Raw genomic sequence first — 23,904 nt, 5'->3', positions numbered from 1 at the left:
TCCGACTGAACGGTACAAACCAATGCAAATGGGATGCCAAAAGCTTTATTTTGAAAATAGTACTTATAAATACGATATCACAAATACAAAATACTTACAAAGAACATGTCTGCACCAGTGGCAAGTTGCTCCTTGCAGGACAACGGCTTGCAAAAAAGGAACATAATTCGAATTGTCTCTGACATATTTGTGCCAGTCCTGTACGCAGTACAGCGCAAATGAAAAGTTACCCTTTTGGTGGGTGTTGCGTGTGGCAGACGCCAACCTTGTAGGATTTGTGTGCGGTTGCATGCAGAGAGCAGGGGGAACATGAAGATACCCCTTCCAATGTGATGACTAATGGGCGAGCGATCACAGTGACTCACATCCCTCATAGTTTACCATCAACAGCAGAGACGTATTTCTGGAGTGTCCCAAAATTCAATTTAGCTTCCCTTTTAAATAATGTGGGGGGGAATGACATACATTGGTCACAATGTTAATCCAATCAGCTGCTATACTTGCATTAGACTGCCCCTTGTTGCAAGGAAATGCACAAAAAAAAAAAAAGGTCTGTGGCACTTAAATAAAAAGACAACATGGAGAATTTCAGCGAAGTTACTGACAAAAACAGCTTTCATGAATGCTGTCATGCAGTCAGCTGAAATTACTTAGAACATCCGCAGGTAGTTTGACCCCTGAAGGAGCAAAATCCTTTTGACGTTCGAGCACTCCTGACATACAGAAAGAACAGTCTTGTTTGCTGAAGTGGAAATCTGGTGTGTGGCCACAGCTTGATGTCAGCGAGAAGAAGCATTCAGTCCTAACCTTGAAGGAGGTATGTCTGAGTGTTAAAGCCGTTCCGCTGCCCCCACCCCCCCATTTTAAAACCCTGGAAATACAGATAGAAAGGTTATACAGTAAATGAATGTTGGCACATCGCTCAAGTCAACAATCAAAACATAAGTTTAAAAAAAAAGGGTCGCATGAGGCCATGTGCAAAAACGTGCAAAATGTGTCTTCAGCTCAGTGAGTGAGCCGCACAATTGATCAATGATGCAAGTTTTATTTGACCATACAACTTGATTAATGTCATGTAAGTTTGATCATTGCTATTCATCAAACCACATACGAACACTGTACCTTACCCCAGTCGTTCGTTGACACCTCTCGAAAGCAGATCTCGTTGGCCAGCCGCTCTAAATACTCGGGCAGGTCCGAGTACTCGTCCCCGTAGGAAATGACCTTGATGCCTTTGTCCAGCATGTTGTCGCGCAGCTTCTTGAACTCCCCCACGTCCTCGCGTCGCACAAGCATGAAATGCTCCAGGTCAGACTTGTGTTTCACCGCCTCTAAGAACAACGCCTGGAAGGTTGTGTCGTCAACGGTTCGCCCGCAGCCCAGGAAAACAAACGATTTGGTCTCATACAGCTTCTGGATCTCACGCTGTGGAATCCAGTGGGAAGATGTGTCATTGTTCTCGCAGTCATAGCAGACGTACACACAGTGTTGTCAAATAGTATTTGCCCCCGATTTCTGTGTTCTTTGCATATTTATCCCATACAAAGGTTTCAGTGCATCAAATCAATTTTGATATTACACAGAGACTACTATACATACATATACATATATATATATACACACACACACACACAAAAAGCATTCAAAGACTCACCATAACCTCCGTGTTCCTCAGTACATTCTGGTAGCCAGCGGGATGCAGCACAATGCCGCACGGGTTGGTGTAAACGCCATGGATGTGCAGAACACTTAACCTCCGCTTCTCCTGAGCCCACTCCAACACCTGTCCACAAAAGGAACAGCACACACATTAGAACAGTCCGCTGCACGACATCCTGTTCTGACCGGATCGGCGGCGGGTAGCAGTAAGAGGATATTACAGCCCCCGACATAAATACCAGGACTGAGAGGCACAATGGTATGTCGCCATTAGGAAAAGTTTGACATTTGTATTTTATGCCCAGTCAGCAAAGGCATCTGGCCCGGATTCAGCATGAAGCTGGCACAGCTGGCCTTGAGTCAGCACTGGCATAATGCATGTGGGCCGAACACGGCCCAGGAGTGGCAAAGGAGGCACTGGCTTGACTCTGGAAAACCAGATGAGGGCCAGTTGTGGAGTCAAGTATTTGGGCCAGAAATCAATTTACAACTGCGGCCCGTATATGGCCAGCCAGTATTGAGCCACCCTTAAATGCAGTTTCAGATTTATTTTTTCAACACACAGCCTTGTTTTACAATTGCACACCGATGCGGAATTGCATTCATCACAGACACACACACACACACACACACGCGCGCGCGAGGTTCAATCAGGCCTGCAGGATAATTTAAAAATGAAAAAAAATGCATAAATGACACAGAATTAATATTTTTAATAAGGTGCAATTCATTAAATATCCACTAGACGACACTGTTTTGACCAGAGAAGAAGACAACAGCAGACTCAGTCCGTCACTGAGACAGACCCATGACAGCAGACGCTATCAATAGCACTCTCCTTAGTTTGTAAAGTGTCGGCAGGGATTACATTTAGATTTTATATGCACGTGTAAATGGTTTAAAATTTCCTTTCTTTATAAATATTGTTTCATCATAAAGTGCATTACTATATTTTTCAATACCAATTACTTGTTAAAGTTTGTACAATCAGTGGGATCAGTTGCAATGCATATATGTGAATGATAAAAGTAAATTGCACATTTGTTGAAGGAAATGTAAGGTGCTTCATGAAATGTTTTGTAAAAGATACGTTCATTAAATTTCAACATTTTCCAAATGTTCTTGTGTTTCTTTATGCCAAAACAAAGGAAAGACATATTGTTTTGGTTGTTTATAGCAAAGTATGGTATAATTTTAATGTTCCGGCCCACTTGACATCGACCGAGGGCGTATGTGGCCCACCATGTGAAATGAGTTTGACACCAGTGATGTATAGTAAGGCGTTATTAGCCGCAAAAAACAACCATGTACAGAAAGGAATTTTTAGCCGAAAAAAAAAGACCATATATATATAGGAAGGCGTTTTTAGCCGAAAAAAAACGACCATGTATAGTAGGGCGTTTTTCGACCAAAGAAAGACCATGTATCGTAAGGCGTTTTTAGCCGAAAAAACCGACCATGTATAGTAAGGCGTTTTTAGACGAAAAAAACGACCATGTATATAGTAAGGCGTTTTTCGACGAAAAAAACGACCATGTATAGTAAGGCGTTTTTAGCCGAAAAAAAAACGACCACGTATAGTAAGGTGTTTTTAGCCAAAAAAAACGACCACGCATAGTAAGGCGTTTTTAGCCGGAAAAAACCCCGACCATGTCTAGTAAGCCGTTTTTAGACGGAAAAAAAACCGACCATATATAGTTAGGCGTTTTTAGTAAAAAAAAAAAGACCATGTATAGTAAGGCGTTTTTAGCCGAAAAAAACGACAGTGTATAGTAAGGCATTTTTAGATGAAAAAAAACGACCATGTGTAGTAAGGCGTTTTTAGCCGAAAAAAAAACGACCATGAATAGTAATGCGTTTTTAGCCGAAAAAACCGACCATGTATAGTAAGGCGTTTTTAGCCCAAAAAAACCACCATGTATAGTAAGGCGTTTTTAGCCGAAAAAAACGACCATGTATAGTAAGGCGTTTTTAGCCCCAAAAAAACGACCATGTATAGTAAGGCGTTTTTAGCCCAAAAAAAACGACCATGAATAGTAATGCGTTTTTAGCCGAAAAAACCGACCATGTATCGTTAGGCGTTTTTAGGAAATAAAAAACGACCATGTATAGTAAGGCGTTTTTAGCCGAAAAAAACCGACCATGTATATAGTAAGGCGTTTTTAGCCGAAGAAAAACGACCATGTATAGTAAGGCGTTTTTAGCCGGAAAAAGAACGACCATGTATAGTAAGGCGTTTTTAGCCGAAAAAACCGACCATGTATAGTAAGGCGTTTTTAGCCGAAAAAAATGACCATGTATAGTAAGGCATTTTTAGCCCAAAAAAACGACCACGTATAGTAAGGCGTTTTTAGCCGAAAAAAACGAGTGTATAGTAAGGCGTTTTTAGCCGAAAAAAATGACCATGTATAGTAAGGCGTTTTTAGCCCAAAAAAACGACCATGTATAGTAAGGCATTTTTAGACGAAAAAAAAACCCAACCATGTATAGTAAGGCTTATTAAAAGGCTTATTAAAACGCCTTACTATACATGGTCGTTTTTTTCGGGTTAAAACGCCTTACTATACATGGTCGTTTTTTTCGGGTTAAAACGCCTTACTATACATTGTCGTTTTTTTCGGCTAAAAACACCTTTCTATACATGGTCGTTATTTTTGGCTAAAAACGCCTTACTATACATGGTCGTTTTTTGGGGCTAAAAACGCCTTGCTATACATGGTCATTTTTCTCAGCTAAAAACGCCTTACTACATGGTCGTTTTTTTTCGGGTTAAAACGCCTTACTATACACATGGTCGTTTTTTTCGGCTAAAAACGCCTTGCTATACATGGTCATTTTTCTCGGCTAAAAACGCCTTACTATACATGGTCGTTTTTTTCGGCTAAAAACGCCTTACGATACATGGTCGTTTTTTTGGGCTAAAAACGTCTTACTATACATGGTCGTTTTTTTTCGGCTAAAAACGCCTTACTATACATGGTCGTTCTTTTGGGCTAAAAACGCCTTACTATACACATGGTCGTTTTTTTCGGCTAAAAACGCTTTGCTATACATGGTCATTTTTCTCGGCTAAAAACGCCTTACTATACATGGTCGTTTTTTTCGGGTTAAAACGCCTTACTATACACATGGTCGTTTTTTTCGGCTAAAAACGCCTTGCTATACATGGTCATTTTTCTCGGCTAAAAACGCCTTACTATACATGGTCGTTTTTTTCGGGTTAAAACGCCTTACTATACACATGGTCGTTTTTTTCGGCTAAAAACGCCTTGCTATACATGGTCTTTTTTCTCGGCTAAAAACGCCTTACTATACATGGTCGTTTTTTTCGGCTAAAAACGCCTTACGATACATGGTCGTTTTTTTGGGCTAAAAACGCCTTACTATACATGGTCGTTTTTTTGGGCTAAAAACGCTTTACTATACATGGTCGTTCTTTTGGGCTAAAAACGCCTTACTATACACATGGTCGTTTTTTTCGGCTAAAAACGCTTTGCTATACATGGTCATTTTTCTCGGCTGAAAACGCCTTACTATACATGGTCGTTTTTTTCGGGTTAAAACGCCTTACTATACACATGGTCGTTTTTTTCGGCTAAAAACGCCTTGCTATACACGGTCATTTTTCTCAGCTAAAAACGCCTTACTACATGGTCGTTTTTTTTCGGGTTAAAACGCCTTACTATACACATGGTCGTTTTTTTCGGCTAAAAACGCCTTGCTATACATGGTCATTTTTCTCGGCTAAAAACGCCTTACTATACATGGTCGTTTTTTTCGGGTTAAAACGCCTTACTATACACATGGTCGTTTTTTTCGGCTAAAAACGCCTTGCTATACATGGTCATTTTTCTCGGCTAAAAACGCCTTACTATACATGGTCGTTTTTTTCGGCTAAAAACGCCTTACGATACATGGTCGTTTTTTTGGGCTAAAAACGCCTTACTATACATGGTCGTTTTTTTGGGCTAAAAACGCCTTACGATACATGGTCGTTTTTTTGGGCTAAAAACGCCTTACTATACATGGTCATTTTTTTTGGGCTAAAAACGCCTTACTATACATGGTAGTTTTTTTCGGCTAAAAACGCCTTAATATACATGGTCGTTTTTTTGGCCTAAAAACGCCTTACTATTCATGGTCGTTTTTTTAGGATAAAAACGCCTTAATATACATGGTCGTTTTTTTGGGCTAAAAACGCCTTACTATACATGGTCGTTTTTTTGGGGCTAAAAACGCCTTACTATACATGGTCGTTTTATTCGGCTAAAAATGCCTTACTATACATGGTCGTTTTTTTCGGCTAAAAACGCCTTACTGTACATGGTCGTTTTTTTCGGCTAAAAACGCTTAACTATACGTGGTCGTTTTTTTGGGCTCAAAATGCCTTATTATTATACATGGTCGTTTTTTTCGGCTAAAAACGCCTGACTATACATGGTCGTTTTTTTTTCGTCTAAAAACGGCTCATCGCTCACTTCAAAGAGCTCTTTGTACCGGCTCGTTCGCGACCGACACATCACTTGTGAAAATGTTGGTGATTGAACAGTCAGAGGTGCTGCCAAAAAGAACCCTTTCTGCACTGAAATACAATGAAATTAATTTTGATTCCGTTTGCTGCAATACAAACCGGATACTTCATACTTGACCATAAAGTTAATTTAAAACTTAGTACCTCAATTCAAAAACAAAATCTGACGTTGAAAAAAACGTCGTTTTGTATTTGTAAGACTGAATATGGAAATAAACAGAATTTAATTTTCAGTGAGGATCAAATACAGTTTCAAAGAAAAAAAAGTCTATCGTTTCAAATTCAGATTGTACAATTCAGATTCAGTTATTCAATATGATTCAGAGTAAAATATACAAATACATCCATTATCCGACCCACTGACCTTCAATTCACGTAATTGAAATTCAGTATAAACTATTTAAAAGTTATTCACGTTTAGTTTTTGGTGGCAAATATTCCGCCCCACAGCGTCACACCTAGTTTAGTTTTTGTTGTAAAGTGTCCTTGAGTGTCTTGAAAAACGCTTATAAATGAAATGTATTATTATTATTATTATAAGAAATTTCAGGGGTTATTTTTCCTGACCATTCATTGTTCATGACATGTACAAATGTTTGTTTTAGCTAACACACTGTCCATTCTTGTTTTCTTACAGTTCTTACAGCCGCCGTGAGACCTAACAGCCTAACATCTTGGGCCTCAGACCAGGAAATTGATGTCACAATCAAAAGATTTTAGTATTGCAAGGTTGTTATTTTTATTTTATTTTTATTAATTTTTTTAAGTGTTCCGAGTCATGCTCAGTAATAAAGTCTTTGTTGACGTTCATGCTCCAGTGAACCTTGCTCTCCTTTTAAATTGCTGACTGGTCTTAACTAGGCTTGACCGTTCAATCAATACCTCAGCATGATGTCAACAGGAACCTTTACCTTTTTCTCGTCGGTCAGATCCAAAGACTCCAGCTTTGTGCCTTGGTGGGCCGCGTAGATCTCCAACAGGTTGTCAAAGTTGGTGGTGAGGACCAGGGCGCCGCTTTCCATTAACTGCAGCACAGAGCGCAGCAGATGTTTCCCGGCGTGCTCCATCTTGCATTCCAAATCGTCGAACACCTCGTACAGGCAGTCCTTGAAGAACGTGGACCGTACATTGCCTGTTCTCTGAAAATAAGATCGTGACACATTGTTCACATTCATAAATCGAAAAACACTGACATTTTCAGAGGACAAATTAAAATCTCACATGTTGAACTGCCGCGTGTGAAATGCACGGTGGTTTCATTGAAGATGTTAAATTGATGAAATGTGAAAATGTTTTTTTTTTGTTTGTTTTTATTTGGCAAGTGATTGGCTGGCGACCTGTTCATCTTCATGCCCCAAAGTTGGCTGAGATAAATTCCGGCTCACTTGCGACTCTAATGAGGACAAGCGGGATAACAATAAAATGGACGGACGGACATTTTATTTTCCATTCGCGAGCGACTTCAATTTACATGAATTGATATGACGGTTAAGAATGGAGCACTCTTGGAAAAAAAACAAACAAACATGAGCACGCATACCTCTTAAAGCCATTCTCAAATCTGTAGCATGCAGGAAACTAAATGGATTAAACTTGAGTTTAAGGTGTTACTTATCTCATCGTGTCACCTAAATCGAGGATGCATCAAGTGACTCAAAGGCAAAGCAAATCCGAGCGCTAACAGAGCCGAGATCGCAGTTGAGAGCAATGAGAATGCCGAAAAGGTGGGAGCAAGGTGTGAACCCCCCTGAGAGCAAATCTCACTTTTGTTGCGCATCTAATTCCATGACTGCTGTGTCTTTGTGTGAAAGCGCACACGGCTCGGACCATATCTTGTTTCACTGGGATGTGTGTTGCTCCAATTTTGTGGGATCTCCTGTTTAAAAAAAAAAAAAAAAAAAAAAAGGACGGGGGGCTTTCATGTACTGTACACGGATGACGACTGTGCTCTGACGACTTAGTAAATCTGTATGGAAGCTATAAATAATGAACTTTTGCGCCTCGCTGTAGTGACACCTCGGTGATCTGGGCGCCGGGAGACGCTCGACTGTGGGAGACCGACTTGAAGGCGATTACCTAACTAATGGGCTTTAAACAGCTTGATTCCTTTCCACGGGAAAGGAGCCATCATCCACATGTAGTGTCTATGGCAGCCAAGCCCACATCGCTGTGTCCTCAGGCCATCTGAGCGACTCAGCAAACACCAAATAAAGTGCAAGTAAACAAGTCTGGTACTTAAATCAACAGATAATTAAGCGGGTTCACTCGCACTTACTTGCTGTTCGGTGCGCAGGGTTTTTTTTTTTTTTAGCAGCAATATGAAGTCATGGTATCCCGACCCTCAGATATTCATTGACTCATCAATGAATATTCATCGCAAGGTGAATATTCAAGACTTGACTGGAACTGGGCTTGTACATTTCGGAAAAAGTTCCACACACGCCAAGTTGTCAAAACACGTCCCGTTCACACAGAGCGGCAAAAACGACATGGCTGCCAGCCAATTGGCAACTATTGATTGTTTACTGTCTGGATCTTCACTCAGTACGCCGTCTTAGTCACACGGCACAAACCAATGGTGAACGCCAGTCACGGGAGATTTGCCAAAAGGAGTCCGCTTACTTCACGGAAAATTCGGTTATTGTTCACTTCCAACAGTCTGACTTTCAGAAAAAAAAAAGTGTTACCAAAGCATCACTCAAAATAAATCCCGTTTCCGCATTCCGACAGTTTGATGTCCAAAATTTGGACCTTATTTTCCCCCCAAAATTATTCACATTTTAAACTTAATTAAACGAAAGAATAAAGCTTGCAAAAAGCTAATGTTTTATTTCATGTTCTGTTATGTTAAGTGTTCTGTAAAGCACTTTGTTACAGCTACGGCTCTTGTGAAAGCACGAGCGTGTATAAATAACGACGTGTTGTGTTGTATACGTTTTAAGATGGTTGCTTTCTGGGACGTTCAAAGGGGAAATGTAAAAACGGAGACACAGAAACCATCCTCGGCCCGTAGAGGAAAATAACAGAGCTGTCGATTTCAAAATCGTCCGCTGTGGGAGCGGTTTCCAACGTGTTTTTGGCTCCGAAAATGCCATTGACACATATGCAATGTGCTTCACGGGAGGATTTCAAAGTAATTGCAAATGGCAGGCAGGTTGCCCGTTCAAGTCTTGTATAGCAAATTGTTAGCAGGCTCGATGTCTGACTGTGTCCTTAACCAAATGCAAAGCAGACTCGGCATGACTTTTTACTGTTCTGTGCTTTCTACTGTCTTCGTTATTCATTTCTTGTTTTGTGGTGGTAATGTATATATGATATTTTCTCCATTTACAGCACTTTGTATACAGCGATGGCCGTTTGAAAGTGCTCTATAAATATAGTTGAGTTGAGCAGCCCGTGTCTGTTATTTCTGTGTTTTTCCGAGAGCAAACAGGTCTGGAGCACAGTGGAGTGAAAAGAACACGGCAGAGAAAGCCATAAAGTGTTGTTTGCTCCATTTGGGACAGCAGGCTGAGGGGTTGACACAAAGTGTGTTTTATCAGTGTCAAAAGTGCAATGAGACATGACTAACAGGAGAAAAACGCTATCAGGACCCTCTCCCTCTGTCAGCAATTTCTCCAGCTCTTGGGCTTTTTTTGTGAATGTATCGTTGCAATGCCATAACAAAAATTTGGAAGCAGACGAAAATGTCACTGCAAATCACTCCTCTCAAGTTGCACATAAATTTGACAGGTCAAACCAAGTGGTCACGTGTGAGGTCACGCAAGATTTGCTGACCACTCAACATATAAACTCCACAAGTGCTTTTGTGTGCATATGGGCGTGTCTGCACAGGTTTGTGATGCCACCGCAGTACGGTATCAAAGATGGAAAAGAGAACTACCACGAAGGAAGACCACAGAACGAGAAATGGGCCTTCACGTAACAAAGTGCTAAGGCATCTTTTTCCTGGTTGTTTAGTACAACATAGCAACGTCAATATGTTGATTCCCCGCAATGAAGGAACCCAGCACCGTGTTGACAATCTACCCAGTGCACCCCAACCGCGGTCTGGCGACCAAAGCAAGAATACTTTTTGGGGGGGCTACTACACTTCTTTATTTCGGAATGAGCCAAGGAGGAACAATTCAATTTAATTCGGAAGTCATTCGTTGCTCTCACGTGAACTCTAATAGTGAAACGAGATTTCGAGGGTGATTCAAAGCTCTACCGTCTATCTCGTTGGCTGCGGTCATGCCGGTAGTTCTCAGTGAACTTTGAAAGTGGGAAGTTAGTCAAACAAGTTCCTCAGACCATCACAAATGTTCATAGTTGGCTGACTGAGCCTGTGCGTCAGAATACTTTGAGTGAACTTGATCATATGAAACTATTTTCCCTGTGATGTCAAGGTGATATTTCATAAACTATTGTATTTATATGCCATTATATATTCGAGCGAGTCCACGCACAAAGTGTGGGCATGGATTTGCAGGTATTTTACATCAAACTTCAAAATTCAAATGGCCTCAAGATAATACAACTTGGAAAGTGAAACGCACTGCTCTCAAGACGCACAAAAATGCGGCGGGCAAATCCAATCCATCATGCTGTTAAATCAGGCGAAACTGTCATAGATTATCTCAAGTGAGATATACTTTTTCTTTGCCTTTTGTGTGTGTGTGTCACTTGGTGTTTTTTTTTTGTCAGGATGGCAAGAATAGAGGCAAATCACACCTTTTAAACAGAACTATGAATGGAATTTGGCTGCTCAATATAATGAAGCAGAGGCAACAATTAAACATCGATAATAAAATAACAGAAGTGCTGTTTACCGTTCATGTGTAGAAACTCACATCACCTCCCAGCACATGCTGTAATCTCCCCTCTGAATGTTTGCCATCAGATCAGAGATAATGGTCGAAACACAATTTGTTTGAAAAGAGATTAACTTCTTCAAACCGTTGCTAGCTGTACAGACAATGTTTGAAGTAGCAATTTAACATAGCCACTGTATGATAAAACCATACCAAGATAAAGTAACTATTTGCCGTTGTACAAAAAAAAAAAAAATAGTTGAACAGCCAGACTTTTTATTATGCCGCAGTCATAGGAGTTTGCATCATTGGTTATCTTTATTTTGATTAAAAAAATTAGCATAGAGCATGGAAACAGAGACTATTAGATTAGTGATCTTGAAGCCATGACACAGCAATGTGGAAAGGAGAAGCAAAGGGAAATCATAAACATAATGTCTTACCGGGGAAAGTTTCTGAATGAGGTCATGAGCCACGTGCACCAAATTTTTATCTTCCTGCATGTGCTTTTGGAAACGCCGACTCTCCTCTTCTTCGAGTAAGTCAAAGTCATTGGCGGCATCCAGCAGGGCCTGAATGAGGCCTTTCCAGGAGCGGAGAGCGGGGACCTGCGGGGCCACGGCGGAGCTTATCCCCGTGCCGATCACCAATACGAGCTCGGGGGCATGCTTTGTCTTCAGGCTGGGCAACAGCTTCCTTTTGGACACACAGAATGGCATCCATAAAACAGGGCTTTACAGAATTAATTACCCGAACAAGTCCTAGTTTGTGAGCAGTGTCAGGAATAACAAGGTACAAATTAGAGATTTTTCTTATAAGCCGTGACATATAAACTTTAAAGGGAAAGTCAACTCCAAAACATTCTTTATAAGAATCGCTCAGCTTCAGAAAACAAGTGAGCCTTGATTGGTTGTTCCCTGAGCCCTAGCAACTGTGACGTCATTTTCAGTTGACAGAAAGAGGCAAAATGGCTGCCCCCGAAGATGACTAATAACGGGGGGGGGGGGGGGGGGTTCCTTAACTCATACTCCAAACACAATATTAATCAGAACGCATTGTTTCGATCAGTGGAGGTGCACAGAACACATTATTGTAAAGTTCAATGGTACATAGGCCTATCAAGATAAATATCAATTGTAATATTGTTTCCGTATTGTTGTTACAGGATGGCAATTTAACGAAATGAAATATGCCACTCAAAAAAAGTAATTGCCTTGGTGAAAGAAATTCTAAAGTAAAAAGGAGTATGGCACACATTATAATTCTGATACATTTACTGAAATATAATATGAGGTGTTTGAGACAAACTCCAGGACTGGTGTCACAAAAGGTATATTTCAAATCGAAACTACAAATGTCTAGGTTTTCTCTTTGGCGTAATCCACCTCTATTCACTGTCTTCAGTTTAGTCGGCAAGGCCATCTTGACATCACCCCTATGTTCAAAACTGGTCCCTTTGATGAGTCCCCTCATCTTGGGAATGAGGAAAAAGCTCGCAAAGCCAGGTTGGGTGAGTGCAGAGGTTGTTCCAGCATGGCAATGCTGTTCTCGGTCAGGAACTGACGGATGCTCAGGGCATTGTGATCAGATGCGTTGTCATGGTGCAGTAGTCATTTCCTTGCCCCAAATCCCACCTTTTATCTCGCACTGATCAAACAATGCAGTTATCTCTTGGTAGATGTCCTGGTTGACCGTCTGGCCCACTCTGCTGGGGAGAACTCCTAGTTGGCAGTTTGGGTTTGAAATATACGTATTTTCACGACCAGTCGGCGCACCGTGTTGTTGGGCGCAGTCTCAGTAAGGGGTGCTATTTCTGTATTTGACACATACACAAAACGCACTGTATTATTGGGCGCAGCCAGGCATGGTAAAACATACGCCATCTTAAACATACGGCGTAATGCACGCACGCTAAAAACACGTTTTTAAAAGGCAATGGAAGCAAAACTGAGTTCGGTTGTACTTTATTTTGGCATTTTACAACGTACTCACGCGACTGGTACCTGCTAGGGGCGTGCCTTTAGCGTCCTCTTACACGCCCACCCTTCACTCATTGGCGACTGGTACCTGCGAGGGGCGTGCCTTTAGCATCCCTCTTACACGCCCACCCTTCACTCATTGGCGGACTTCCGCATGCCTGTCGTCACTCACTCCGCCTTTTCTCTATATAAACAGCATGTCGGCCAGAGGTGCTTTCAGTCAGGCTTTGGAACTCGGCGCATACACTAGACGCTCCGCATTATAAGGCGTCCTGTCTGTTTTGGAGAAAATGTCTTAAAGACTTAATGGCGCCTTATAGTCGTGAAAATACGGTAACTTTTGTGACACCAGCTCTGTAGCTTTTCTGACACATCTCGTTGACATCGAGTGTGTACAGAGAGTGGATGGTTTATCTTATGCGTTCTGTTGCATTGTTATTTTACCCGAAATGTTCTGAAAAAGTACTTTATTACAGCTGCAGCTGTTGTGAAAGCGCTATATAAATAAAAGGTACATTGTATTGCATCTAAATACAGTCTATAGTTTACTTCTCAATGACAGACAGTTGGCTTCTGGGTGTTTTTGAACCATGACCAGTGTTCATAATATCATATGCTTACCTAGGCTTCTTCCCATTTGAATCTGCATCCTGAGAATCAGCTGCAGTTCGTTTCTCGGTTTTCACCGCTACAACAGAGGCCATTCAGCACCTGGAACCATCAAAACTGTCAATGTCATACCTCAAAATAAACTTTTCCGATTACCTCACTTACGCGACAATGTTTTTTATTATTATGCAGTTAAACTTAACATTGTACAGTGCGGTGTCTGAGTCATGATAAAAACAGGAAGTACACATTCGGCGCATCTTCTGTAATAATGAGACCAAGGACTGAGACAAACAGCCTGTAGTTTGAGCCATCACATGGAAAATGACGAGTGAATGTACATATTTGTCAACGCTCTCATCTGTATGAAAATGACTTACCTTTATTTATAAGGGAGGACGCGCCCGACGTTTGTTTGAAAGTCTGTTCACGGAGAACTTCCTATAATTCCAGCTCAGTGAGAAACAGTCGTACAACTCCGGGCAATCTCTCTCAGCTTTTTGTAATCGAAATAAGTCCACGTCATCAAGTATTTGTAACAAGAAGTGATGGACAAAATCCGGCTTCCAAACTGACGAAGCACCGAGCTAACTTGACTGTAATACCCAGCACAACTGTTGCTGTAGCTGTCTTTCTAACCTTGTTTAAATGGCACAGGAACTCGGGTTAACTTGTCATGATGAACGCAGAGCCTGAAGGAGCCTTCGCAAATGGCATAGAAACGTTTCGAAAAGAAGTTTGGACTACGTGGAGGCTCAACACTATTGTCCAATGTTGAGTTTGTGTTTCGCGTGAGAGCCGAGGGAGAGCCGAGGGAGAGAGAGAGAGAGAGAGAGCGGGGTGGTTGAAGTCGCCGCCTGTGGTGATTCTGCTGCTTGTCTTATGATGCCTTCACGTGCATCACGGATAACAAAAGCGTGTCGTTTACAGTAGTGTGGCGTGTCAGAAAGAGGTCGTACATTTCTTCCATCAAGACACAGTACATTGTATCATATATATCAAATAGAACTCGCATTAGATAATTCTCATACTCATATCGACAAGTCGGAGCTTAATGACACTTTTTCAAGTCATAATTAGCCATTGTGTTTCATTTTCTACACTTTAATGAGCGTTTGAAAGCAATACGATTCAAACACAACTAAGTATGTGAACGTCGTATGCGCACATTGTATAAAAATAGTGTTTATTGTATCTCCTTTCGGAAAATGATGACGTAAATAGCAGTACGACCCCCTCCCCCTCTGTGTTTTGTCCTCAACTAAATCCGTCCTCTCCTTTAACATAATTGTGAACACGTATTTTTAGTCACATTGAAAAATAACTTCTGCGATTTTCAGTCAGCACTTTCTAAAATGGATAATAACTACCGTATTTTTCAGACTGTAAATCGAACACGTTTTGATAATTTGACTGTTCCTGCGATTTATCCTGTGGTGCTACTTGTATAATTAAAAATTACAGCTCAGACTGGCAGCCAAAATCCCGTCCCCTAATCTCGTTGACGGCAGACGAACTACTACCAATTGGATTCGAAGCTTCCTGCTTTTTAGTGAACACGTTTTACCTTACCTAGAATACCACGTCTCATTATGGCAAAGAACCCTGGTCGAAAGAATCCAAGCAAAATGTGGTCCCTGCTGTCAACGTGATGTGGGAACAGAGATGTTGAGTTTGAGTCCCGAGTTTTACTGTTCTTGGTCTAGGTTTTTATACAGTATTACCTCTCAATTTTTTGCAAATTATGTGGTTATGTTGGCTTCCCCAAACTGCAATCTTCAACTCTCACTGGAGTGGTTTGCAGCCGAGTGTGAAGCGGTACTGATGATACTCAGCATCTCCATATTTGAGACCATGTTTCTAAGTTGGAAAACAATGGATTGCCTTATTTAGGTCCGGAATGAGACCTTGCCCCAACCAAAGGAGTTCAAGTATCTTTGGGGCTTTCTTGTTCACAAGGGGGAAGGGTGGGAAGAACAGAGCAGGACATGGACAGGCGGACTGGTGCAGTCTCTGCCATGATGCGGTCGATCTACGTTCCTACCCTTATCTATGGTCACGAGTTGTGGATTGTGTCCGAAAGAAAAAGATTGTCGATACAAGCCTCTGAAATTGGGTGTCTGGGCTAGATAGGGTGGGAATTTCAGTCACATGGGTGGAGCTCCGAGACGAATTGCATTGAAAAGAGCCAGATGAGGTCGCTTGGTCATCTTGTTCAAATACCTCCTGGATGCCACCCTGGTGAAGGTGTTCTGGGCACATTCCCATTGGGAGGAGTCTGCGGGGATGACCTAGGACAGACACCCTGAGAGACTAAGTCTCCCGGGTTGGCCTGGGAAAACATCAGGAAGAGATGAACGAAGTGGCTGCAGAGAACAAACTCTAAGATGCCGATTCAGCGATCCGACCCTGGATAAGCGCAAGAGAAAGAATGAATGGAATCGATGGTTCATCAAAATCATACAAAACTATGACGATATTTGATGCATTACAAAAAACAAAAGTCGCCCCTGTTTTTGTCAGTTTATTAGATAATTAAATTCAACACACATTTTCTATTGGACACTGAAAAAAATCCCTTCATACAGCAGCAATAAACGTGCATTTGCCTTGTGAACCAATCACGAACATTTATAGTGCAATATATGATGCAGAATGTAAAGCAGGAGTGGGCGGGAGCATTTCATCTGGCCTGCTATGCAATTCTAGAAATACGACAAACGCCCCCCCCCCAGGGGAAAGTGCTCTAAAATTCACAAAAACACTAAACCCTGAAATGTCATCTTATATAAAAATGAGTATTTGTTTGACTGATTGCATCATATTTTTTTTCAAACATTTAATATGGTCTTGGAGGACAAACAACTGGCCCCTGAGATGAAATAACACCCACCTGCTAAAAATGACATCATTGGTGTATATTACAGTCACATATATCAATATATTCTGCAATACTGCATATTATTGTTATTCTATTTGAGCATCCGAAAGGCATATACTTGAAGGCATTCAAAATGTTTTCAAATTCTTCAGGCTGAAAAGACTGATTATGATCCTGATCATTAGAATCAGGTGTGTTGCAAGAGGAAGAAATTGTCAACAGACTGGATCGGGGATTTCAAGACACGGACTTGGGCACCGCTGCTCTGGAGAATACGACAGGTTTCAAACACAAAGGCTTCATGTTCATTTCACAATGGGATTGAAGGCATTCTGGTTGCATCTAATTAACAATGCAAGAAACTGCAATACGTACAGTACGTGGTGAACGAATGCACTGTACAAGTTGATGATAACGTTGGGTGGAATACTTGAATCGAAAAAATTCTCACTTTTCAGCAGTTCCCCAAAAACGGCATGTTTATTGTCATTAGCATTACATGGTCAAAGACAGCAAGCCATTTTTAAACGCTTTCGATTAGTCAATTTAGAAAAACAAAAACACAAGTGTGGAGTGGCCGATAGTATGAATTTGTGAAGAATATGAAATTTACCAAATTGTGACAGGAGGGTTTATTTAGCCCAATGCCAGCGTTTTATTTTTATTTTATTTTTGCGGGTGTCCCTTATTGAAATGCAATGATTATGGTTTGGGGAGAAAAGTAACCCTGGAAGCAGAAAATGTTTAACTGTATGATTAAGGCTTTCACGATTCATTTTCTTCTATACTATATTAAAAAAAAAAATTAAAGAAGCCATTGGTACATGCTGAATATGCTCAGAGCACATGAACATTATACAGAAATGGAGCCCTCTCTAAAGTTAGTTTTGCCTATCAGGACATTGAGAAGTGTTGCTTTGCCCGTTCGGCTTTCCTTTCGAGCCTCCCTGATGATGTCCCCGAGCTGCTCTTCATCCTCACGCCTTATAAGGTAACCTTTACCACCATACCCATCAGCCACAGTGTGATAATCTGAAAACAGGGAGGTCAGCGGAATACATTAGAACACGAGAGATAGAACCAATCATCAAGCGCCAACCTGTATATGCCAGGCCACATGCCACGTTGCTGCCCAGAATGGGAACCTGTTCTCTGGAAATCTGATTCCAACATGCGTCATTTCCCACCACGGCAATAACTGGTGTCTGTAAACAGAAGAGAATCCCTATTTAAGTCATGCGTCTCCACTGCAGATAGGGGATGTCTTTATTGTACAAACATTTGCATTTTCTTAAAATTGCCTGCCATATCTGTCACAAAGACAAATTATTTTTGTTTTTGTTTTGTTCGTGACCCTTGTGAGGATAAAGCGGATCAGAAAATGGATGGATGGATGGATGGATATGATGCTTGACCTCTATTCCAACAACCTATATCTCTCACAACAGTATCACAGAAATGTAATGAATATGATGGATGTACCTTATGTCGAGTGAACGTGTCAAACTCGGCAACACTGTATCCAAGGGAACCGTCACCATAGACAATCCACACCTAAAACGCACAGGAGGTCAGATTTCATTCATGAAGCATCACAAGCAGATGGATCCTTTTTCCAAAAAAAAAACTTGCATCCGCACAGCACCTCTGATTCAGGCCGGCACAGTTTTGCACCTAGCGCAAATCCTCCTCCTACGCCCAACGTTCCAAAGGCCCCTGTGGGGAATCATTACTCTCCTAAAACACAACTCATTGTGTATTTCTGCAATCCCCAAAGAGCTTTTCACGTCATGTAAAGAGAAGGAGCGAACCTGGATCGAGCCAACGCAGCGGTGCCCGCGGCCTCAGGATATAAGCAGCACTTCCTACGAAATCCCCGCCGTCCGCGACAATGATACTGTCCTCTGACATGTGCTCATCCAACACGTGAAGTACCTTCAAGGGATTCAGGTGATGCTCCGTCTTCTCATCGGCTTTAACCCTGAAAATTAAAAAAGACAACAATTACCTTTGCTAAAGTCAATGCCATGCTCTTCAAACCCCCGAAGCACTCAATCATGTCTTGATGCAAGTTCACGTTATAAAATGAATGATGCGATACTTTTTATGTCATCATGTGATAGTGAGCATTTTTTTTTGTGGGTGTCTGTCAGCAGTACACTTCCATAATTAGTAAGGAAAACATTTGATATGGCCTCCTTACCTATTTATGTTTTCTTTAATCACGTCTCCTGCTTTGAGGGTTTGAGGCCATTCTTCCGGACATCGATGGCCCTTTAAGCCTTTGAAAAGCCGTACTAAAAATGAACCGGCGTCACCTGTGATCGACAAACATTTTAGCAATTACAAATGCAAGTGACCAAAAAAACAAAAACAAAAAATAGCTACGAAACACACCTTGAATTGCGACAGTTGGTGTCCAGAACATATCCGAGTTTTTGAGCAGCTGCATCCTGTCTCTGTTGACAGCGATGATCTTACTACGTCTGTTCAGAACTTTGCCGTAGCCCAAACGGAAGTCGCACACCGTGCCTGCAAAACAAAAAAAAACCTAATCAAACTACTGTACTACAAATGTTTAGAAACATATCTTTCATAGTGTCGATTGATGACTGAATCAAGAAGACAATTATATCACGTTTCAAGATAACAAGGCTAGCATAAACTTGTCTGTCTAATCTAGCCTTATCGGGCCCTACAGGAAAGATCAAAGTCCAAATAAATATGATTTATCATCTGACATGCATTTGTGGACCAAATGTTGCAGTATTTCCCAGAATAAGAAACACCGGCAGCTATACCTACACAAAATAAATGAACTAAGAAGTGACTTGCACTCCCTATGATTTTCTCAACCATTTGACTCAGAGGCTCACACCCAATCAAATTCTTTATACCTAGGTCAAATGTTGAATCAAATTAATGTGATGAATGGGTGAAAATGAAACGAGGAAGTGGGAAAGACTCCCTACCATGACGCAGCATTCTCATCAGCACCAGCCGTGCATGTACTCAGAAAGTATGAATGACAAACAGACACGGAACTTTCTTCAAAATGACAAAAAAAGAAATCCATATTGCAGTTTTTAAAACTCCCGTTGCATGTCTTTTCTCAACTACCGATACACTTAAACTTGAGCATTTGCTGGGGAAAAAAAAAAGAAAACACGATTTCGCCGGTCAATACTCAGCGTCTGACCTGCAAGGATCACAACATCAGCCTCCTTCAGAGCATCGCGTCTGTTTTGTCGAATGTGGATTGGGCTGTCTTTACCTAGCATGCCTCGAGACATGCCCCCAAGGAAGCAAGGAATGCCCAAGTCCTCCAAAGCGCACCTGTAATGCCATCAAACGGATTCGATTGGATGTTACGCGTAATTTACCCACACAAAATAAACTCGCCCAACAACAGTAAAGCACAATGAGTACTTATACAATAAAATACTTTAGCCAAACACATTTTCACCTGATGTCATTGACTGGTGTTGGTGGGAGTGTGGCTTGGCTTCCGAGGAGAATAACAGGCTTCTTGGCTCGGCTTACCAGCTCAATACACTTTTGTACCTAACGAGCATTGCAAAAAAAAAAAAAAAAAGATACATGTTTCCCACACTGTATCACATCACTAGGTTTGGAAAAAAAGAAAGAAAAAAAAAACAGAGCCACGTGTTGATGTACCTGATCATCTGTGGCTTGTGGAATGTCAACAGGTAGAGGTGAAACGTCTCTTCTCTCCCAGGCACCAGCAAAAATGTTCGTGAGGTGGTTGTTAAGGTACCTAGCAAGTATGCATTCAGTTTCATACATCATATACAGTACACACAGTAGAATTCAAGAGATTTTTAAATATGTACAGTGGAAACCCTGCGTGCACACGGTTCAGCACCCGCATATTCAAACATTTGCAGATTTTTTTTCCCCCCAATATTTTAGAAAATATCTACATATTTTCGACTGATGTTGATGTAAAAACGTTGCCTCTCCAAGAATGCGAAATAAGCTAATTAAAATTGATCATCATTATCTTTGTTAAGGCAGAAATGTTACTAGTGCTCCGTTATTGGCTTTCATCAACTTGTTCAGTTGTGCTTAATGTTGTGGTCGGTGACTGTATAATTGTTCAGGCAACCCACAAATGGCACTTGAACTTTGTCCATAACATAGAGGGAGGAAAACAAAAATGAACGTACCAGGAGATAATTTTGCCCATCAGGCCTTTGGGAGGGTTTTTCACAGCAAACTCTCTGGACACCAAATGGTAAGGGTACAGAGTGTCGATGGGGAATTCGATAAAAACGGGCCCGGGTGTTCCAGACTGGGCAACAGCCAGCGCCTTTCTGACAACAGGCACGATTTCTCGGACCGTTCTGATGGAGGCACAGAACTTACACAGAGGCTTAAAGAGAGACATTTGGTCAATGTCTTGCAGTGCTCCTCTGCCCTGGAACCCAAAACAACAAATACCAGAAAAACATTGATTGGAACATTTCAGAAACATTAATTACACTCACAACATATTGTCACAACATAACAATTTGACTGCACCTGAAGAAGTGTCCCAGCAGCCCCTCCGATGAGCAACAAGGGCGATTCCGCCATTTGAGCGTTCTTCACTGCTGTCACAGTGTTAGTGAGACCTGGGCCGGCAGTCACTGCAGCTACACCAACGGTACCTAATGGGAAGACGGTCAGTAAAAGGACACATCATTAGATACACGACAATTGCAAGTTCAACAAACGTTTGCATGGTTTAAATCAGGAGTGTACACACCGTGGCCCGCAGCGTAGACTAAAAATTTCACATTTAACAAGGCCTGTGTCGTTTGCTTGTATTGTACTACAGTGCTTACTGTCTACACCTTTGTTTTCAACCAATCACACATCATTAACACACAGACCAGAGACCTTGGTCAAGACTGAGTGGAAGATGAAATCTGTACATTCATCCATCATCATCCTGACGGCTCAGGAATCTGGTGTCAAGAAGTCAACATCAATAAGAAAACAACATGGCCACTGTGATGTGCTGTGATAAAAGGGCACCTGAAAGACGCGCCACTGCATCAGCAGCAAAGACAGCCGTGGCCTCGTGCCGGGTGTCCACAATCCGGATGCCCACTTTCTCGCAGGCCACCAGGATGGGCGAGATGTGTCCACCAACCAGAGTGAAGACATACTTGATCCCGTGGGCACGCAGGACCTCTGCCACGCTTTCGCCACCATGCCTAGGGCTGTTTGTCTCAGTCTGTGGGATGTCAAAAAGGACGAGATTTTAAAAATCGATTGTGAACTGATTTACCACAGCTGCATCTATAAAAAATGGCATCCATCATTCCCAACATGCCAGGGTGTGGCATTGACCTTTGTGTTAGGAAGGCATACAAAGTCTAAGGTTAGGTGCATTTAATTTTTCACGTCACACTCGTTAAAGGGAATGATAGCACATAGTAAGTGGGGTAATTGGTTCACTAAAATGGCGCTCAACATTCTGGCTGTGTAGTAAAAAGAAACTCGAAAGAAACATCATAATTGATTTTATGAGTCCGGGAACGCTTACCTTGTGGAACAACTGGTACAGTAAGCCAAGTCTGTTGGCAGCAAATATAAGTACACTTAGAGCAAAACACCCAAGAATGGCCCCGAGTGACTCCATGACAAGAAGCAAGGCAGTGGGGCGGAATGAAGTTACACTTGACAAACAAAACACTGAAGTTCACCCGGCGCCGATCAATCCAGGCTAGGCTAAATTAATCGGGAACCACTGCAAACGATTGCTACACGTTCCAGATTGTGGTATTCTAGAACATTCATTGTTGAGTTAGCGAATACGACATTACTTGAGGCGAAAGGTTAAAACAGTGGAGTCGTTTCCTGCGATGACAACAACGTCGATAGTGGCAATTCCATTCATTTATTTAGATAATACGGTAGCGAAACGCACGAGTTGGACGTGTTCTTTCAACATAAAGGTCTAATAATGGACGACAGGCGTAATGTGATGCATTAAAACCAACTGTTGTCAAATTATCGAACACTATATTTAAAATTTTTAGGTACTGTTCAATCTGTACCTATATTTTCCTCCAATTCCTATCACAGAGAAATTTTTTGGTTTTATTTTGAAGAAAATAAAAATAACTTATTCCGGTTAGTATCATTTTGAAGAGACGCGAAAGTTTAGCTGTCGGCGGCCATTTTACGTTGCCACTCGCTCGTCCCCCGCCTACTGGCGGAAGATTGTTGTGAAAGGCTCCCAATTGTGTGCGCGCGTGTGCGCGTGTATACATTGTATATACACGCACACACGCGCACAAGTAATTCATTCCTCTCCAAATGGAAATATGCAGAGACACCAATTTAAAGTCATTATGGCAGACTTAATTGGCTGGAAAATTAATTTGTCAAATGTTTGTCTTAGCGTGTATACAGAAACTAATACAGTGCCATAGCTCTCGTGGATAAAGAATCGTGCAATGCATTTATTGAGACAATTACGTGATTGGTTTCAGGAAGGAATAACCATTATGTAGGACAGTGACTACAGTACAGTATTTTTATTGCAGAGTCGATAATATCCTGCAGGTGGAAGTGTTGAACTGCATTTCAATTCTGGTGAGTGGTTCTATGGCAGGGAGGGGAGCACTTCTACTTCAGCATTTTATTTCTAAGTTCTCTAAGATCCATTAATGAGCATGCAGTACGTAAGTGAACTAAGTAAATTCCAATGTTTTTGGGGGGATGAATAATCAATATGAATTATTGTGACTTATATTCACGCCAAAAGTAACAAAAATAAATGCCTCTTTATCCAAGCGGGAAAAGGAAAAAAAATCAAACATTTTACTCTACAATCTACATATATACAGTACATTTATAAAATAGTGAACTATAAATATATAATTACTACTATTCAATCTTTTCTTGTATAATCATTTTTAAAAAAATCTTTCTACAAACTTTTTGTCGTACAATTTATCCAAACATTGGCATTATGTACAGTATATGTATGTATGTATGTATGTATGTATAGTTGTCATGAAAACAAATCGGTTTATGTCACGTGAAAGCCAGATGAATTACTGTCTTATGTGAGCATTTGTAAGCATCGCCAAACAACAAATGTCTCCATGGACTTTGACACACATTTTTACATCTTCGACAAAGGACGACCGGGTTTTATAAGACATGCATGGAGGGCAGTACACATCACACAAATGAACCTTCACTGATACACACATGAAAATCACTGATGATTCCAGAGAGTTTTCATGAGGTATTTCAGGGCACGATAATTGCATCTGACAGGCGTATCTCCCTGAAAGGACACATTGTCGCATTCATTAGATATTGTGACCAAAATAGATTCACACTGATAATGGGGTAGCTGGCTGTTGCCGTTAGGTATTTTTGGAGGAGCTTAACTTGAGGGGAAAGGAGTTCCAGGTCATGTGC

At 41.3% G+C, this 23,904-nt stretch overlaps 2 protein-coding genes across 5 annotated transcripts; both read right to left on the bottom strand.

Moving 5' to 3' along the window:
- Positions 1-31: 31 nt before the first annotated feature.
- Positions 32-14,429, bottom strand: siral1 (SIR2 antiphage like 1). 4 transcript variants are annotated; one of them, XM_086125597.1, is made up of 7 exons: positions 13,952-14,429; positions 13,584-13,673; positions 11,427-11,679; positions 7,102-7,329; positions 1,655-1,783; positions 1,128-1,425; positions 32-871 (listed from the first exon to the last, which is right to left on the bottom strand). In XM_086125597.1, the coding sequence occupies exons 2-7, from the start codon at positions 13,664-13,666 to the stop codon at positions 864-866; spliced, it is 999 nt and encodes a 332-aa protein (XP_085981723.1). In that variant the 5' UTR covers positions 13,667-13,673; positions 13,952-14,429; the 3' UTR covers positions 32-863. The 4 variants fall into 4 exon arrangements, with proteins under 4 accessions (XP_085981723.1, XP_085981724.1, XP_085981722.1 ...); XM_086125598.1 differs by having other exon boundaries at positions 32-807; XM_086125596.1 differs by having other exon boundaries at positions 32-802.
- Positions 14,430-16,081: 1,652 nt separating this feature from the next.
- Positions 16,082-22,372, bottom strand: hacl2 (2-hydroxyacyl-CoA lyase 2). Its single transcript, XM_086126217.1, has 14 exons — positions 22,010-22,372; positions 21,496-21,697; positions 20,998-21,125; positions 20,643-20,893; positions 20,131-20,230; positions 19,919-20,016; positions 19,652-19,788; positions 18,850-18,984; positions 18,656-18,770; positions 18,264-18,433; positions 18,098-18,168; positions 17,935-18,006; positions 17,552-17,657; positions 16,082-17,484 (listed from the first exon to the last, which is right to left on the bottom strand). The coding sequence occupies exons 1-14, from the start codon at positions 22,103-22,105 to the stop codon at positions 17,306-17,308; spliced, it is 1,860 nt and encodes a 619-aa protein (XP_085982343.1). The 5' UTR covers positions 22,106-22,372; the 3' UTR covers positions 16,082-17,305.
- Between the last annotated feature and the right edge of the window lie 1,532 nt (positions 22,373-23,904).

This window comes from Hippocampus guttulatus, chromosome 12, assembly GCF_054856545.1.
Source record: "Hippocampus guttulatus isolate MCC_2025c chromosome 12, RoL_Hgut_1.0, whole genome shotgun sequence".
In the NCBI taxonomy this organism is placed as follows: Eukaryota; Metazoa; Chordata; class Actinopteri; order Syngnathiformes; family Syngnathidae; genus Hippocampus; species Hippocampus guttulatus.
Note: the sequence above shows the minus strand (reverse complement) of the source record. Positions and strands in the feature narration are given on the sequence as shown.